Source organism: Nycticebus coucang, chromosome 9 (assembly GCF_027406575.1).
Source record: "Nycticebus coucang isolate mNycCou1 chromosome 9, mNycCou1.pri, whole genome shotgun sequence".
Lineage (NCBI taxonomy): Eukaryota > Metazoa > Chordata > Mammalia > Primates > Lorisidae > Nycticebus > Nycticebus coucang.
This window is the reverse complement of record NC_069788.1, coordinates 112,867,763-112,887,781: the sequence shown is the minus strand read 5'-3', so window position 1 is coordinate 112,887,781 and position 20,019 is coordinate 112,867,763. Positions and strand designations below refer to the sequence as shown.

At 45.4% G+C, this 20,019-nt stretch overlaps 1 protein-coding gene across 7 annotated transcripts in view; it reads right to left on the bottom strand.

Moving 5' to 3' along the window:
• DPF3 (double PHD fingers 3) overlaps nt 1–20,019 on the bottom strand; it is a 291,411-nt gene that overhangs the window by 101,365 nt on the left and 170,027 nt on the right. For all 7 annotated transcript variants that reach the window (XR_008382506.1, XR_008382509.1, XR_008382507.1 and 4 more), the window contains exons 4-5: nt 15,213–15,340; nt 7,998–8,093 (exon numbers count right to left, since the gene is read on the bottom strand). Coding sequence is in view for 3 of the 7 variants with exons in the window: in XM_053602716.1 (XP_053458691.1) it covers nt 7,998–8,093; nt 15,213–15,340 (224 nt within the window). In the remaining 4 variants the exon portion in view is untranslated. The remainder of the gene's footprint in view (nt 1–7,997; nt 8,094–15,212; nt 15,341–20,019) is intronic.

Genomic DNA, 20,019 nt, shown 5'->3' with positions numbered 1-20,019 from the left:
TGGAAAGGACAGGGCTGCTCCCACACAGGCTTACATACACACACAAGTGCACACACTCACTGGGACCTCACAGTGCAAAGGCCTATACCCCAGGCCTTTGATACTCACACACTCACAAAAACACAATACTTCACAATCAACACCACCTTGCCAAGCTGCCACCTCTGCACCTCCTCAGCTTGTCCATCTCCAAAACAAATTCCTCTTCTCTCCCTCCCTCCCACCCACCGTCTCCCTCCACCCCATCCCTGCCCACTGACAGCCAGCAGCCCTCCTCCCCTTGCCCTCATTACTCAGAGTTGACCCCAAGAGGGATCTGTTGGCAGTGACCCCAGGCGCTGACAGGCCTCCCGCCTCCCCACGCTGCTGAGGATGGTCACCCTCAGCTGCCCTCCCCCACACACCCCTCGAGGAAGCCAGGGACAGCTTGATGTGCTGCCTGCAGCCCTGTCACTGCTGCCTCTGAGCAGGTGAAAGCAAGTGAAGCAGAATGGCAAGGCAGCAGCAGACCCTGGGAAGGGGCTCTGCCAGGCTAAAAATACTTCAAGGGAGAAGGGGAGGAGCTGGGCAGGGCTGGAAGTCACCCTTGCTTGTGGGGGAGCCGCCAGCAGGAAGGCGAGAGCCAGGCCTGCTGAGAGCCAGGCTTTAATCCTACCCTGCAGGGCTGGCAGGCAGGGCCCCCACGTGCTCCCACACTCCCTGGGCCTCAGTTTCCTCAATTGCAAAACAGGCATCATGGCTACAGGGCACTCAGGGGCATGTGCAAGAGATTCTTCCTGAGGTAGTATTCTTATGGTCTCCTAAAAGATCTCAGGCTTGGAAATGTGAACTCCTACTTGTCCTCCTCAAATGTCGCCCCCTCAAAGCCCTTCCTGAGCAACTGATGTCCACTCACACCCTCTCCTTCATCCTATTTCGCCTCCCCTGCTTTAATTTTCACCACAGCACTGAGCACTCCCTGGCATTAGAGGACACAGGTGTTGGTCTACTTGCCGATTTTCTGTCTCCTCCATGTAAGGGTGGAGACCACGTCTATTTGAGCCACCACTATTCTCAGAACCTGGCATAAGGCCAGCCACATAAGAAGCACTAAATAAATGTTTGAAAATGGATGAATCAGGTAGGCAGCATGTCAATCATCTTTGGTCCTTCTCCTTCACTCTGTCTCCAAACGCTACTGCTTCTTCCTTCAAAGGTCACCCCAGGCTTTGCATTTCCTTTCTGTTCCACACCCTAATCCACAAGTTCACCGAGTGACCCCTGAACTGCTCAAACAACCCACTAGCTGGGGTTCTATCTCCCTGTGGCCCCCCAGTCTACCCTGCATGACCGCCAGATCACTTAGACAAAAGGGATGAAGGACAGGAGCCCATGGTCACTCATTCATTGCCACCTACAACCTGTTTACAACAGCCAGTGGCAACCTAGTCCCAATCCTGTTAGGTTCACCCCATGCTCACGCTATGTCCACGTCACTGTTTTTATTGATCCCTGTCACAGACCAGTCTCTCCTCTGCCCATCCACATCCATCTGTGCTTCACCCTCACTACCATTCCACTCCTCCAAGAATCCTCCCCTTGCCACACTGAGGAGTGAAAAGAGTATCAGTGTAAAGTCAGTGGGACATTGGTTTAAACATAAGCTATGTGCCTTGGACAAGTTACTTCTCTGAGCTTTAGTTTCCTCAACTGTAAAACAGGCACAATGGCACTTATACAGCAGAGTTGAGAGTGTTAGAGCTAAGGGGATTTGAAAAGGCAGCGACAGTGCTCAGAGTCCACAGGAAGTACCCAGTCATTTCCCTCCTGGCCTATGTTGATCTCTCCGACCTCCAGATTCCTCCTGCACTGGGTTAGTCCACAGCCAGAAGCCTGCTATTTCCTAATGGTATCCTGGTGTTAGCACCTTCTCCCTAGTTGAGTCTAAGGTCCTTGAGGGCAAAGATGGCATTTTATACTTTATTAGGAACCCCTAACAGTGAGCTCACAGCATGCAAAGCTTTTTTGCCTATTTTAGCTCAGTTAATCTCTACAATAACTCTATTAATTAAACCAAGCAGTGTTATTATTCCTATTGGCACTTGGTGAACCAGGTTCTGACCTGTCCCCAGTCACAGGGCCAGCAGCAGGAGCAGGTCCTAGGTCTCTTGCCTCTGTTATGGAAGACTTTGATGCTGACTAAGCAAAAGAAACCACCCCTCTCCCCTACCCCCAGAACCACCCACACATTCCACTCCACTCTGCCCCACCTTCCACCATGCCCTGCCAGGAGGGGGCGTGGCAGCCTTGGTACCACCCACCCTGCCCCACTAGCCTCAATTGATTGGCTGGCTCAGGAGTAGTCACCTGACCCAAGCTGGGCCAATTAGATTCTACCTCCAAAGAACTTGGAATTAGAGAACAGTGACCCTAGTTAGCACAGGCCACTTGAACTGGAGACCCATAAATTCAAGAGCTATGGGGCAGTGTGCATAGAGCCATGGGGAAATCAGTCTTTAGAGAGAAGAATGAAGGAGGGAAAAGTAGAGGCCAGAATCTGCGTTGGCTCTTTACTCTTTCTTAGTCCTAAATCCCTGCCACTTTCCTACCCTTCCTATGGTTTGGATCTTCAAAGAATGCTCAAATCTGGGGCAGTGGCCCAGCAGCTTTTCATTCTTTCCAGTTTTGCTCAAGCTAAAAGACCCTTGACTAGGACAGACTCAAGTAGACCAAGCAGAGAGCTGGTTTTCTTTTCTCTCTCTTTTTTTTTGAGACAGAGTCTCACTCTGTCACCCTGGGTAGAGTGTCATGGTATCATAGCTAGAAGCAACCCCAAACTCTTGGGCTTCAGCAATCCTCTTGCCTAAGCCCCCCAAGTAGCTGGGACTGCAGGCATATGCCACTATGTCTGGCTACTTTTTCTATTTTTAGTAGAGATGAGGTCTTGGTCTTCCTCAGGCTGGCCTTGATCTCCTGAGCTCAGGCAATCCACTCATGTTGGCATCCCAGAGTGCCAGGATTACAGGTATGAGCCACCACACCTACCAGAGAGCTAGTTTTTCTATATCAGTTATTGTCAAACAGTAACCCAAGCATCCTTGAGGATACCTGAGACCCTTTGAGGAGGGGGAGTACCCTATTTAAACTATTTTCAGGATACTACTACCACAAGATTTGCCTTTTTCATCCTCATTCTTTCACAAGTGAACAACAGAGTTTTCCAGTGGTTATACAACGTGTGCTAATGCTATCGTTGGGTGCTTGTATATTCTCAGCTTTAAATATATTTTTATTTTTATTTCTAATATAGCAAACATCATTAGTGATATGAACATCTCTGGTCATAATCAGAACAATAGATTTTGGGTCCTAAAAAAAAATAAAAATAAAATATAATAAAATACAAAATAAAGTGTGGTCCTCGGACAGGGAGCCTACACATCACCAGAAGCTTATTAGCAGGGCATGTGGCATCAGAATTTGCACTTTAATACGATCCCTTGGTGCTTTGCCTGCAAAGTTTGAGAATCCCTGGACTACACCACAGTGCATCAGAAAGTTTTTACTGAGTGATTGATTGATTAACTGATAATACTTACATGAATGACTCATAAGAATTTCATGAATTTTAAAAAGCTTTTATTTCTTGGGCTAAAGTTACCATAGACACAATTATTAGTTGTTGTATTTGAATTTCCCTCACCCCTCAGGAAATACCCATTATCAGAATTCCAAGAGTTGGTCTCTTTCCTTTGCACCCTCCTAATAACATCTATCCTTCACTAAACACTCAAAACTTACCCAAGAAGAAACTAAAGGCCAAAGTACTTACAAAGTTTGGCCAAAGGCACGGGTGGAGCTGGGATTTGAACTCTTGGAGTCTAAGTTCAAATAAGGCAGAGCCTATTCCTGTAATCACCACCTGATCTCTGACCTCTTCAGTGAGCACACCAAGCGCCTGCGGGCCATGTCAAAGTGCACACTCTAATTCTAATTAATCTAGGGTTGAGTCTGGGCTCCTGTGTGCAAGTCCCTAGGTGATGCTAATGCTGCAATCCAGAGACCACACACGGAGGTACAAGGCCTCGGACTGCCTCTCAGTTCTAACAGCAAAAACTGGGAGTCATTGTTCTCCAGTGCCAGCAGCAGCTAGAATAGCCACTTTAGAGGCGAGGGAAAACAGCTTAATTGAAGCCATGGGTGAAGCAGCTTCAAACACTTATTCCAAGCACAGAGAGACTCATCCACACCTTACAGGTCCTTCCATGGCTCCCACCATGGCTAATATGTTCACAGTGTCATTCTCCAACACAAAGGCACATTCACCTGCCACATGGCCAGCATCAGGTAGGCCCAGAGCTAGCCTAGGCCCCAGCCAGCCCCCTCGTTGTATTCAAGCCTTCTCTGAGCTCCCATAAAACTGACATATGACTTTTCTTTCTCTTTTCTATCATTCAAGAATTCACTCAACAAGTAGGTCATTGGCTATAAGCTGGGCACTGGACCAGGCATGACTTAATGGGAAAAGCACAGACCTGTGTTCAAATCCTGGCCTCTTCCTTACCATTAATAGGTTGAGTGACCTTCAGCAAGTTACTCTACCACTCTGACAGTAATAGCAATATAAGGGAATGAAAAAGAAGTTCTGACCAACAGAAATACAATGGGAGCCACACTTGTCATTTATTATTATTGTTGGTTTTTATTGAGACAGAGTCCCATTTTGTCACCCTTGGTAGAGTGCCGTAATGTCATAGCTCATAGCAACCCCGAACTCTTGGCCTCAAATGATTCTCTTGCCTCAGTCTCCCTAGTAGCTGGGACTACAAGTGCCCATCACAACACCCAGGTATTTTTTTTTTTTTTTGAGACAGAGCCTCAAGCTGTCACCCTGGGTACAGTGCTGTGGCATCACAGCTCACAGCAACCTCCAACTCCTGGGCTCAAGCGATTCTCTTGCCTCTGCCTCCCAAGTAGCTGGAACTACAGGCGCCCGCCACAATGCACAGCTATTTTTTGGTTGCAGCCATCATTGTTGTTTGGGGGACCCGGGATGGATTTGAACCCACCAGCTCAGGTGTATGTGGCTGGCGCCTTGAGCGACAGATGCCAAGCCTGGGTATTTTTTTGTTTGTTTGTTTAGCAGGCCTGGGCCAGGATCAAACACACCAGCCTCAGAGCATGTGGCCAGCGCCCTAACCATTGACCTACAGGCACCCAGCCACGCACTTCTCATTTTAACTTTTCCAGCTACATTTTTAAAAGGAGACAAGTGTGATTAATTTTTAATAACATTTTATTTAACCTAATATACTACATATCCAAAGTATTATCATTAAAATTTTTTTCAATTTTAATATTTAGTCAATATAAAAATTAATGAGATATTTTATGTTCCTTTTCTCATACTGTCTTCCAAATCTGGTATGTATTTTACATTTACAGCACATTTCAATTTGAACTAACCACATTTGACATGTCCAGTGGCCACATATGGCCAGTGGCTACTGTAAAAATGGACATGACAGAACGCAGGGAGGTAGGAGAAGGTCCCTGGCACAAAGTCATCCTTCTCTGTGTGGAAGCTCTTACTGTGAAGAGCCCATCACACCACCTGGTTTATAGTAAATTCACAGTAAGTATAAATGGCTGCGGTGGCCACTGCTGATGGCAGAGAAGATACCCAATCCACATTCACTGACCACAAGCTCAATCTTCTAGATTTTGGTTAGGAGTGCAGACGGTGTGAAAGGACCGTTTTCTATGCTAGTCAGTTTGGTTGGGTTGAGGGAAGGAATGGAAGAAGGTTTTAAAGTATACAGCTCTTAGAGTTCACAAAAGGCCCAGAAACTCCAAGCTCGAAAGTCTCCTGTCATGATGAAATTAGATATGTTATGATGAGTCTAGGCAAGCTCATAAATGACTACAAAGATCATTTGGTGAAAACTTGATGAGGAACATTATAAAAGAGCAATCAGACTGACAACTCTCACATCTACTGGTCAATTTTAATACCACTCAAATCAGAAGAATTGGAAAATATATGCCTCCTGATGCGATGCAAAAAGTACCTCCCAGCACCTAGGAAAGATTCTTGCCCCCCTCCAAAAAATATTTATACACGTACACACTCTCATACAAACACACATGTGTGTACACACACGACACATAAATATCCTGAATCTAATCAAGTCTCTAATAAAACTACCAGTTTTCAGGAAATATAGAGGATAAAGAAAGAAATTGAACACCACCCCTTCACCAAACCCAGATGTGAAAAATTTCATAACATCTACAACCCAAGTTCTTCAACAAATACATGGCATGAGGGGAAAAGTGTGAGGTAAGGTGTAATAGGAAAAGGCATGCCGGGGAATAAGCAACTTCACTTTCAAACAAACCGACTATAAGAAGGAATTTTTGAGAAACTGGGGGAAAATGATCAGGGACTGGATAGTATATATTAGAATAAGTGTTGTTTTTACTAGATATGATAGTGATATGTTATAGAGATACACACTGACCTAGGTGCCAGTTAAATAAAATGACTAACACTTGCTTTCAAATACTCCAGAAAAAAAAAAAATCAAACATATAAACCAACACAAAGTAAGATAAAAGAATAGATGGGACTGGGGACTTGAAATACTGATAACTGACAGAGCTGGACAGGTGCCCACTGTAGGGCTGCCCTGCCCAGCTCCTGCCAACACGCCAAAGCACCTCAGCTCATGGTGTAGGCAGCACTGGCTGACTGGCATCAGCCACCTGGGAACTTGCTTATGATACATGGCTGGGAGTAGTGGCTCATGCCTATAATCCTAGCACTCTGGAAGACCCAGGCAGGAGGACTGCTTGAGCTCAGGAGTTCGAGACCAGTCTGAGCAAAATAGAAAAATTTTTACTAAATTTACTTTACTTTATTTTACTTTACTAAAAATAGAAAAATTAGCCAGGCATGGCTGGCACCTGTAGTCCCAGCTACTTGGGAAGCTGAGGCAGAAGGATCACTTGAAACCAGGAGTTTTAGGTTGCTATGAGGTAGGGTAAGGCCATCACACTCTAGCCCAGGTGACAGAGCAAGACTCTGTCTCAAAAAAAAAAAAAGAACAGTTTAAGGCCCTACCCTGGACCACCTGAATCAGAATTTCTTAGTTTGGGTCCTGGGTACCTGCATTTCAATAAGCTCTCTTAGTGATACTGTGTGCTAAGGCATGAGAACCACAGGGTAGAGAGGCTTCCTATAAGCAACCAACAAGGCATCAAGGACTAACCTCTCATCCATGGGAGGGGTAAGGGTCCTGCCTAGAGCTTAAAGGAGCCAGTTCCTCAGGTCTAAGAGAGTTAATTCTCTAGGTAAAGAGCAACAGTTTACTTCTGGAGGTTCCCTTCCACCTGGTTATTGTCACATGCCCTTGCAGACCCTGAAGATGAACTCAGAAAGCCCCTTTCAGCTTGAATACAAGGATTCTGGAAGTGCTAGCCAGGCTGGGCTCTCTCTATTCATGTTTCTATTCTTCCCCCACTGGATTTCCCCTCTGCCATTGCCCAGGCTCTGACCTCTTCCCCATTCTGGGACCCCAGGCCTCCAAAGCTCACACCAAGTCACTGGGGAACCATTAGATGTGGCCCCCATGTTTCCCCAGAAGGCTCCTACTCTCTGCCTTCTGAAGCACACCGCAAAAGCAGGTGTCCTGACCTGTCCTTCTGGGGGAAGAGCCCAGGGATAAGGCAGGAAATGTTTGGCCTTCTTTTGTGACTATGTAATGGGCACAATAGACACATTCTCCTCGTCCTGCACCCTCACCCCAGGCCCAGCCCTCTGCCTCCTCTTCTGCTTGCCAGCTCTAAATTCTTCCAGGCTATGACCTCGCCCACAGCCCTCCTGGAGTTCTCTTCCTGAGTGTTCTCAGAGTAAGACCATGCCTGTGATTTCTATGTGGCTGCAGCAGGGATCAATTGTCTGCTGGCCCCAGCCTCCCTGGCCTCTTCCCTCCTTTGTGGTGCCCCTAACTTACCCGTCCTCTTGTTCTATTCTTCCGCTTGGGAATATCCTCTTCTAAATCTTCTTCCTCATTCCCTTCTTCTACATTTTCATCATTTTCCAAAACCCTCTGAAATGACATGAGAATAAAGAGAAATGAGAAATAAAATGCAAAGCAGAAAATCAACCAAGGACAATTTGGGGGGTATTCTGTTTTGTTGTTGTTTGGTAACGAAGTGAAGATGCTGCTGTCAGTTGGGAAGTTGGGCCTGCAAAATGTTGCCCAGAAATTTGAGCTCCTGGAGGAACCAATGCTCTCCCAAGCTCTTTGGCCCCTTCCAGCCAAGTCCTCCCAGAAGCCACCCTTTTCTGACTCTTTTTGCCCATGAAGAGTTCTCTAATAAGAGATTGCTCTGGTTGTACTTTTCTATGTGGGGCCAAGATGTTTTATCAAAACTTAGTTTTTTTAATGTAATGTTTCCTTTTATTCCTTAAGCACCGCCTCAGAAATATGAAAATATGTTTCTCCTTTCCTGCCATCCTGGAACCCTTCCCTTGTGTGATGAAAATAAGTAACTCTCCATTCTTCTGTCCAGATTTAACATAATAATCCATTGTTCATAATAATCCACTGTTGCTTTTTTAAGAAAAATCAATTTTCATTTAGCATGGGATCTGTAGCAGAGCTTAAAGATCAGGAATTCAAATTCTTGCTCTGTCACATTACAACACTGAATCCAATTTCCATTTTACAAGTAAATAAACTAAGGCTGAAAGCAGTTTTGACTGTTTAAGAAATACAGTCAAACCATGACTAAAGTAAGGTTAGGTCATCAGCTCAGAGTTTCCCACTTTCAGCCCTGTGAATAAGGATTCCAAGATGCATCATGGCATACTCTTCACTCGTTTTAGGGAAGGGGAGGAGGGCTGGGCACAGTGGCTCACGCCCGTGATCCTAGCACTTTAGGAGGCTGAGGCAGGTGTATTGCTTGAGCTCAGGAGTTTGAGAAAAGCAAGAGCAAGATCCCATCGCTAAAAACACAGCTGGGTATTACAGCAGGTGCCTATAGTCCCAGCTATTCAAGAGGCTGAGACAAGAGAATAGATTGAGCCCAAGAATTTGAGGTTGCTGTGAGCTATGACACAACAGCACTCTACTGAAGGTGACAAAACAAGACTCTATCATAAACAAATAAATAAATAATGGAGGGCGGCGCCTGTGGCTCAGTCGGTAAGGCGTCGGCCCCATATACTGAGGGTGGCGGGTTCAAACCCAGCCCCGGCCAAACTGCAACCAAAAAATAGCCGGGCGTTGTGGCGGGCGCCTGTAGTCCCAGCTACTCGGGAGGCTGAGGCAAGAGAATCGCTTAAGCCCAGGAGTTGGAGGTTGCTGTGAGCTGTGTGAGGCCACGGCACTCTACCGAGGGCCATAAAGTGAGACTCTGTCTCTACAAAAAAAAAAATAAATAAATAAATAAATAAATAATGGAAGGGGTGAGGATGGGGTATTTCCCTCTAGGTTTAAGGGAGAGATAAAAGAATATGGTACAGACCTCAGCCCCCACAGTGGGAGCAGGCTAAGGGGAGCAGGCTAAGGGGAACAGGGCATGGACTCGCTGGACTCCATGTCAGGGACCCTGAGGGCTTCTTTATGGACTCACTGCATGACCTTGGGCAGGTCCTCATAACTTTGTGCCTCAGTTTCCACAATTATAAAATAGGAATTCATTCATTTATTCAGTCAGCAAATCTTTTTCTACATGGCATGCCCTGTGCTGGGCAGGACGCAAAATGGCTACAGTCAAATGGATGTTACAGTGTAATGAAAAGAGAACAGATTTAAACAAACAAACAAAAAAATATATATATACACACACACACAGGGTTATATATAACCTTATAACTACAAACGTCATAAAAAGAGTGACAAGTAAGTTAAATACTATGAGAAGGGATTAGAAAGGAATTTTATCTAATCTGAGGGTCAGGGAAGGCTTACCAAAGGATGTGACCTGAAGGAGCTGAGATTTGGAGGACTAGCAAAGACTAGCCTGATGAATGGGGACAGAGGGAGAGAGAGAAAATGTTCTAAGCAGAGAGAACAGCATGGTGCAGACTCTGTGAAGCAGGGAAGAGAACATGGCTCCTCTAGGGACCAAAAAGCAGCCAGTGTGACCAAAGTTCTGTCACTTAGCGAGGAATGACATAAGACAAAGATAGTAAGGTAGGCAGGTAATACCATGTTACACAAGATAACACCATCCTTGTGATGATGGTTCAAAAAAAATCACAAAAACTATGTGAAAAGACTGAGAAAGTAGCATATACTGCACAAACACCTGATATCACCTTCTCCATTCAAGCGGACTTCTGGACAATGCCTCTGCCTGTCCTCAAAGCAGGAAGCCCGGAACAAGTTACCAGCCAGCAATCTTCTGGCATTGCTGCAGACAGAGTGTTCTCCAATCACAAGAGTCAGGATACCGCTAGTCACCCAATCCACTCAAAGAACTCAAAGCAGGTCTATTAGATCCTTCTCTGGCTTCTCTATTAGGTTTATGTGGGAAGCCAGCAGCTGACAGTACTTATTTATTTCATGTGTTTCTAGGACTACATTAGCCATCTAACAGAGAATTAGCATTGTTTCTGCTGGACCTGACCTCTGCCCAGAGCAAGTTTCTTGGGTTCCGACAGGTAGGAACACTAGCAAAAGTCAAGTGAGACAATGACAAGTCAGATGCTCTGCAGCCTTTGGTGAAAAGACACAATACAGGTATAGTTGCTTTGACTCTTGTTGATGTTCACACGGCCATCTTGCAAATTTTCCATGTCTTGAGGTCATTTAATCATAGTAAGTGCTAAGTGCTTCAAATTTAAAGGTCTTTGCCTCTGACTTCTCAGTACAATTTGGACTTCACTCTCATTTTTCACTACAAGGCTATGTATTCTCTGCTATCTGGACTGTGGATGAGAAGAGGAAAGACTGGATTAAGGCAAGTAAGCCCGTCCCCCAGAGTGCCATATGGCCTTAATGTCCAGGAGTAAACTGACTTCTCTTCTCCCTAAAGCTCTAACCTCCCTCTTCCCATCAGCTTCTCTGTGACCCTAGAATATCTGTCTAGGCCCTGGGCCTCACACGTGACAGCAGCTACCCTCATGTGTTTGCATTTCCTGTGATATGGCCTTGACCCAGAAGCCTCTCAATATAACTCAGGAGGAGCCAGGAGTTCCTAACAAGTAAAACTCGTTTCAGGGCTCAGGAAGCAGAGGGGACTCCTGCATTAGAAGCAGGGGGGTAGGAGGAGCCCACCTATAGTATCTACTACCCCCCTGCCCCGACTAACAGACTTGCACTCCCTGTCCAAGAACATTATCTGGAAAATAAACACATTTTAAAATAACATTTCTCCCTGTTACTCTTAAACAGTCTTTATGGGCATGATAACAGTGGTTTGTGGTTGTGTTTGAAAAAAAAAAAATCCTTTTTAGAGACATTATCTCTGGCCTGGAATACTGCAAAAGTCTCCTGCCTTCCCTCCTTCTGCTGTTAGCCCTACACCCAATCTCCTCTGCATGTAGCAGCCAGAGAGATCTTTATGAAATATAAATTTACTGTCCTGGTCAAAATATTCCAAATGGCTTCGTTTTTCATTCCACACAAAACCAAAAGCCTCTTCCATTTCCTGTCTGGTGGTGGTCTGGTGATCTGGTGGTCTGGTGCCTGCTCACCTGTCCAAATCCGTCATGGACTCTTCTCTCTCTGGAACTGTCCTCTGGCCACGTGGGCTTTCCATCTGTCCTCTTGACACGATGAGCTCTGGCCTATCTTGGGCCTCACGTACACCATTTCTCTGCCCAGAAAGCTCTTCCCTGGGATTCTCACTTTGCTGGCTCCTCTCATCCCACAGGACTGAGGGTAAATCCCTTGTCTCCCTCCCTAGAATCTGTCCCTCCTCTTGTACTCAATACTGTTTTTTTTTCTCATGGCATTTATCCTAAAATGCAATTGTTTTATTGGTTTTCATTGTTTTCTGTCTTCATATCACATTAAAATATGGGTGGAAAGGACAGGTCTCTCTTGGTCTCTGTGTCCCTAGCACCTAGCACAGTGCTCACTCTAAGGAGGCCCTCACTGAACTTTGGTCACATGAGTGAATAAATTAATGAACAAATTTAAAAAAACATAGTCCAAATTAAAAAACTACATATGCATTTTAATAATGTAAACCAATAAAACAGGTAAACTCATTGGACTCATGGTTCTGGTTTTGGCTTCCAACACAGTAGGTAGCAGCCCCATGCTCTGTACCCAGCAGACATTTAGTTTACACTGAGGATGATGTTGATGGCAATAAAAGGGCAATGATGACCTGTATACTGGCCCAGTGCTGCAAAGGAAGAACTTGAACCCACCTCTAGCTGTAAGGAAAAAGTTTTACGTATCCCTAGAGTATCAAGGCTCCGTTCTATTCATTGATTCTGTTAAACTAAACAAACTGGGGGAGGGCGGGGGGGAGCAGGGGTGCTGAAAGAAATCTGGCAGGTAATACACAGATAACAGACCTTGACCACAAAATCTGAAAGTGCAAAAAATGGAGGTAACATATGAATAGCGCATGTGTATACCCACGCGTATAGGAGAAAGCAGTAGGTATCTTAAATGCCAGAGGGAAGAGGAGATCCCTCTGGCCATGGGGGAATCAAGAAAGGTGCAGTGGGGCTGCACCTAAAAGATGAGTGGACTGTGTACACGTGGCGATGGAAGAAAAGGCATGCCAGATATAGGGCACAGCATGACCAGGGGCACGGAGGGAAGAAGGCCAAAGAACAGAGGGAGTGAAGGGGTAGTGGAAAATAAGCCTGAAAACTAGGTTAGGAGTGGAGAGGGGAGGCCCAGGAAGGGCACGCTTATCATTTTGGATTTATTTAGTAGGAAACAAAAGTTTTTAGCTCTAGAACAAAAGGTCAGCCAGCAAAGTAGGACATGTCAGAGAGGGGAAGAACTAGGGCAACTCACTGGCATCCACACAGCACATCTTTATTGCACACCTAGTGTGCACCAAATAATATCTGGGTGCTTGAGATGTATCGGCAAAGCAGACAAGACTTGAGTCCTTAAGGAGTCTACATTCTATCAAAAGAAAACAGATGATGAACAATAACATGATAAGTACATAATGACAAAGTACAAGACACGGCGATAAGAACAAAGAGGAAGAGCAAAGCAAAGCCGAGTGAGGGAGTCAGGAGGGCAGGGCAGGTGGGGCACAGGGTACGGGATGAAGTACAGTGGCGGGGAGCACCTTGAGAGAAGAGATGAGAGCAAACACTTGACAGAGAGTGAGAGTGAGAGCCAAGTGGGTGCCTGGGGAAGGACGTTCTAGGCAGAGGAAACGCCAGAGCAAAGACCTGAAAGTGGGGGTACGCCTGGCATGTCCTAAGAACAGCAGAAAGAGGTCAAGGTAGAAGAGGAAGGAGCCAAGTCAGGCTGGTGAGAGGGCCTTCACTTTCACTCTGAGACAACAGGGCCTTGGCAGGGCTTTGAGCACAGGAATGGCAGAAACTGACTTAAATTTTAAAGACATCCCTCTCCTAGAATATATCCAGACAACAGAATATTATTTGGCATTAAAATGAGCTATCAAGCCATGCAAAGACATAGAAGAGGTTTAAATGCAATAAAAAGATCAGTGGTGGCCAAGGGTTAGAGGGGAAAGAGAGATGAACAGCAGAGCACTCTCTCTTTCGCTGTTAGGGCACCGAAAGCTTCTGTATGAGCCTGTAACAGTGGGTATGTGACCCCACATCTACACAAACCCACAGAGCATACAACACCAAGAGTGAGCCCTAACAGAAACTACCGTCTTTAGGTTGTAATGAGGTGTCACCATAGGTATAACAAACATACCATTCAAGTGAACCATGTGGATAATGGGGAGCTGTGCACATGCGGGGATCCTCTCTTAGGTGTTAGCAAGGGGACCACTGAGAAGGCAATCATAGCAGTTTGCAAAAGAGATGATAGCAGCGTGGACCGGGGCAGCAGCAGCTGTGGGATTTACGTCACCAGCATAGTCCACAGGATTCGGGATGAATGGATGTTGGATGGGAGAGAAAGACAGGAGTCAAAGCTGGTACTGAGGCCTCTTAGACAAGTAAAGGTGATGGTTAATGAGGATCCTTACCAGGGCTCTAGCTCATGGAAAGCAGAGGAGGGAAAAAATATCAGATATGTTGTGGCAACTAAACAGAAAATCCTTGGCCATTCTTCTTAACACAGGAATGACAGAGAAGGAGGCCAGATTCACTGCTTTATTCGATGCCTCATTGAGACCTGTGCTGGGTGCACATGAGGCCCTGAGGATATGGCGATGAACATGACGCCATGGTCCTTGCCTTGATGGAACTTGCAGACTGGTTGCTAACATATTATGGTATTATCATTAGTAATGCTTATAAATTAATGTATTAATTAATTGTTAAATATAAATTGAATATAAAATTAATGAGTGTATAATATGTATAACGTAAAAACATAAAATGCAATATAAATATTTCATTTTAATAATTTAATTCTATTGAATTATTGATGCTATTATTTAATGTTAATATTAATTATTATTATTACAATACTGTGTGCCAAGCATTGTATTAGACGATGACGATTCAAGACAAATAAATAAGGAAAGGTAGGTGCACCCCATATTATCACCCTGTGTGGTGAGGGCTGGAGAAGTGATAAGACACTTAGGGACAGAGAAACAACCCCTGTGAGGAGTGTGACAACTGCAAGAGCTGCCAGGGAAGGACAGAGCAGTCTGTGAACCAGAGTCAGGCTGGGTTGTGTAAAGGGAGGTACAGCTGAGCCAGGCCTCACTGGCCCCCACCACAGCAGACACCCCATGTTTCTAGCCTGCACAATAGGCCGGTCGTTCCATGTGGGCAAGGACTCAAGTCTGTTTTGTTCACCATGTGCCCCAGGACCCAGCACACACAGTAACTAGTACTCAGCGGGCTCAGTAAACGCATTTTAAATGGTGAATAGGGAGATCAAAGGAGAGGAAGATTTGTGGGGAAGAATGATTTCTTCTGGGGGATGTGTTAAAGAACAAAAGAATCCGTGGGCTTCCTATCAACAGAAACAAGGCCGCTCAGGATGCAGCCCTGGTCCCTGGGAGGAGGATGCAGAGCAGGTGGCGGAGTTCTGGCAGCACGACAATGATGGTGGCGCCCCCACACACAGGAATACCTGTATCTCCTGGACGCTCTCCTCCTCTCTGGCATCCACCTTCTTCTCCACCCCTTCACCACGGAGCAAGGCCTCCAGCGTGGTGCTCTCTGAGGTGAAGCCATCCTTCTTAAGCGGCAGCTCCACTTCTGAGAACAAAGACAGAAAGGCAGGTCAGGCCACTAGACGTAGGCGACACGGTCCTCAAGTGAGGACTTGTGGGGACCGGAGCTCCCGGTAAGAACTTGAAATGGCCTGTGCTCTCCCCTGCCAGTAGAATGGGAACGCCGGGGCAAGGGGAGCTTTTCCACCTCCATTTCCTGATCCCAGGCACAGATTCTGACCCTGCCTGCATTCTCAGAGAGAGTTAAGGGCTCTCAGAGAGAAAGGTGCCAGGTGCCAGGTGCCAGGGGCTCACACAGCCTGAATCGCAGTCCTATTTTTGCCTCCCCAGTCATGTACCATCAGGCAAGGTGTTAGGAACCTGGAGGCTGTTTCTGCATCTCCAAAGTAGAATGACGATGCCCAACCCCACAGGATGCTTTGTGGGGCAGAAATGTGCTCACTCACATTAAAGTGTTTTAGAAACTCCCAGTAGCACACCAACGTCAGCCTCAACACACTCTCCCTCCCTCTATTCCAACTCTCATCTGGCAACTCTGTGACCTCCTCTCGGCCATGCTGGCTGCCAGCTATGGTTTGCTCCACGAAGGGCTATTTCAGCCTCAGAGAGGCTGCTCCCTTCAGCTAACAGGGAGGTAAAGGCCTCGCAAGCCAAGGGAAAAGGAGCCCAGCAAACGCCTACCAGGCCCCAGTGCAGCAGAGCGGCAGCAGCAGGGTCCATGTACCTGGACGATTTTTCTGAAGATACCAGGAGTTTAATCAGCTACCTGGGGCTTAAGGTCTCCAGGCCAGCTGAGCAGTGGCAGCCAGAGCAAGCCCTGCCAGTGAGAGACCAGAGAGAGGAGCTGAACCCTCCTCAAAGCATCCAAAATGCCTTATCTGACAAAAGTTGACTTTTTAAATTAAAAACAGAAAGCTAAAGTACAGTGATCTATTCTGATTCACTACAAAATATTTCTCCAGCCTCTCCTCTGATCCTGTACCCAACACCTCACTGCAATACTCAGACGTGTAGTCCCTTCCAATGCATTTAGAGTAGGAAGAGTGCAAGAATTATGATGCAATGATACCCTAGAAAAAGAGTCAGGAGAAACAAATGGCCTGCTTTTATGTGAGAATTAAGAGTTGAGTGTAAGGACTATTGGGTGGGGTAGAATTAAGGGAACAAAAATGGTGAAATACCCCAGGAGTGGGGCAGGTGGGGAGCCCTTACCATTGCTATTCCTAGAGGGAAAGAGAGAGAGTGTTTACAAGAACCTGTCCAGAGCCCCAGCAGAGCCCTTGGGCTGGAGGTGTGGTGCCCAGCCTCAAAGTCCAGAGACCAGGGAACCAAGGGAACAGACAGCCCCATGGCTCTCTCCTCCCCTCCTCCATCCCCCTGCTGTGTCCTCTGCGTTGGCCAACCTTTACCAGAAGCCAGAGGGCAAGGGAGCTGCAGTCCACCAGGTCAGCTTCAGGGTTACAGAAGGACAATAAAGAAGGACAAAGGTGTGGATCTGGAAGGACAAATGGAAAAACCAGCAGAACTCTGCCCTTTCCATTCCTTCCACCAGAAACAGGACTAGGCTAATCAATCTACAAGGAAGGGGCACACAGGCATTCCATTAAAACAGAAGACATGTACAGCCATGGGGGACCAGCCCCAGAGAAAGAAGGTAGGAAGGAGAGACAGGACCTAAAGTGTCCTGAGAGACAAAGCCTTTGGGATTTTTCTCACTAAAAAAAAAAAAAGAGAGAGAGAGAGAAGAGCAAAGGATCCACCTCCCTCCAAGAAGCCCTATCACTAAATCAACTACCTCTAAAACACGTCCATCTATCTATTCATTCAACAAATATTTACTGAGCACCTGCCGGTGACAATTGCTGTGTTGACACCTGGTATGCAGGAAGTGACCCAAATAAAGACAGGCTCTGTCTTTAGGCAGTTTACAGTCTAAAGAATAGGCATTAAGGCCAGGCAGTGACTCATGCCTGTAATCCTAGCTCTCTGGGGCAGGTGGGGAGCCTGGGAGGCTGGGAGGCTGAGGCAGGTAGAGTGTCTGAGCTCAGGAGTTTGAGATCAGCCTGAGCAACAGCGAGATCCTGTTTCTAATAAATAAATAAATAACTAGCTGGGTGTTGTGGCAGGAGCCTGTAGTCTCAGCTACTAGGGGGTGCTGAAGCAAGAGAATCACTTGAGCCCAAGAGTTTGAGGTTGCTGTGAGCTATGATGCCTCGGCACTCAACCCCAGGGTGACTGAGTGAGACTCCGTCTCAAAAGGAAAAAAAGAATAGACATTAAATGCTAAATACAAAACAAAGATGTAATTGTGAGTTGTTATAGTGCTGTGGAGTAAAATAACAGAGTGAAATTTGAAAAAATAAAGGTGGCAGGAGGCGGGGGCATCTACTTTAGAGCAGGGGTTCAGGAAGTCCTGTACGATGAAGTTACATTTAAGTTGAGTGTCAGAAAAATAGTCAATCCTCTGTTTTAATGAGTTCAGAGTCTGCAGCTCCACAGCCTCCTCTGATAACACATTACTTTTTCTCCCAAGTCAGAAGTCTTCCAAATGTTTAATCTAAAACAATTAAAGTATATTGCCTCATGTCCTGTCTTCAGTCAAAAAAGAACACCTGACCACCATCCCTCAAACTTGTAGTAACCATATACGTATATATTTGAAGTTCATATTTTAGTGTCTCCCCGTAGCCTTTTAAATCCTATTTCCAGAGTTTCACAGCATTTTAGAGCTGGAAAAGGCCTTACAGATCATCCAATTCAATCATCTTATTTTACAAACGAGTCACCTGAGACTCAGAAAAGTTAAGTAACTTCAACACAAGCCAGTAGCAGGACAAGGATGCAGCCAAATGAGATTTCCAAGAAGCCACTGAGATCATAACAAGAGCCCCCACTCATTGCATTCTTATTAGTAGCTGGCAGGCCCTGGCTGAGACCCAATTGTGCTGTGGTACATTTGTACACATGCAGAGGGCCTAGCAAATAGTAAACATCCAAAATGAGGCAGCTGTTACTGCTGTGTATCACTGAATCCCCACCACAGCCACGAGCACAATTATTATCCCATTTTACAGATAAGGACAGTAAAGAGTCTGGAGGTTGAGAACTTGCTTAATGTTACACAGCTGGTGAGGGGCCAAATCCAACCTTGAACTCAAGCAGCCTCCAAACCCATTCATCTAATTAGGCTGTACGGACTCCATCCTGCCTCTCCGGAGTCCTTCCTTAAAAGTCTTTTTCTAAACATTTGTGCATTTTCATTGTATTCGTAGATTCTCTCCATGGTCTTCATATTTCAAGATTAAAGGCAGATCTTGGCTGAGACGAAGGACAGCTCTGTGTCATGGTTCTGGGCTCTTCTCTATACAATCATCCCCATATATGTTCACAATTCCTCATCATTGTCAACCCCATTCAGAATTTTCCATCAATTGTGAAGTTAATCCTCTTCCTTCTCCTGCCCCTCCTACCTCCCCTACTAAATATGCCTCCCTCCTGCTTTCCCATAATTCAATTTACTCTCTCAGTCCTCTTTACCCAAACTTTACCAGGTAGACACAGTATAAGAATCAAAAGGGAAAACAGAATCAAAATGGGCTCTCCTATACCCAAAGAGCTCAAAATGTAGTAGCATCTAAAATCCAATCCCTTAATGAGAAAAATGACAGAGACATTCCCAGGGTCACAGAGACATTTAGAGATGTCATTATTCCCTATTTATCAAAATATTTGATTGACTCAAGTTGGTGCTGCTTTCAGACACTGCAGGAATCAAACCCTAGCCTTGCCATTAATCAGTAGAGGACCACATAAACTAGTTAAGTCTTTGTTTCCTTATGTATTAAATGGGGGTGGTCAGAGTATCTATTTCATAGAGCTGCTATAAGAATCAAACAAGGTAATGCACTGCATAAAGAAACTCTAAAAATATACACATACACACACGTGCATAGTAGTGTGAGAAACAGGGTGGAAAATGAGGTTTATCAATTCTTATTTGTTTTAGTCTATTTAAAACTTTGATTCAAAATTCGATCATATATGTGAAGAGTCTAGGACTCTGTAAGTGCCCTACAAATGCTAAATGACATTACCAAAGTTTGAACAGTTCTGATTTTAACAGTACAGGTGCACTGCCTAATAGAAATATAATGCAAGCTGCCTATATAATTTTAAACTTTCTCATAATCATATTTTTAAAAGTAAAGAGAAGCAGGTGTAACCAACCTCAATAAGATATTTTATCTAACTTAATATTTCCAAACTAGTACCACTACAACATAAAATCAATACTGATGCAAAATTTTACATTCTTTCATTCCCATTAAGTCTTCAAAGTCAGGTGTGTAAATTCTACCCACAGCACATCTCAATTCAGACTAGACACATTTCAAGTGCTCCACAGCCACATGTGTTGGACAGCACAGGTTTATGACATTAAAAGGTAATATTTACTATGATTTTGCTTCTAAAAATATAAAAAAGAAATTTAAATGTGGTTCTTAATGTTGCCAACTTAACTCCAGAGCGCACCATTCCAAGAGCAATGTTGTAGCTGAGCACCAGTGAATCCTGATTGCTAAGTACTATGGGTAAGCATTGCAAGGTCAGAGTGAAAGGGTAACCACCTCTCCCTACCCAGTAGCAGAGAATGAATTCTCTGGCTCCTAACCACAGGAGGTCCCAGAGTGAAGGGGAAAAAAT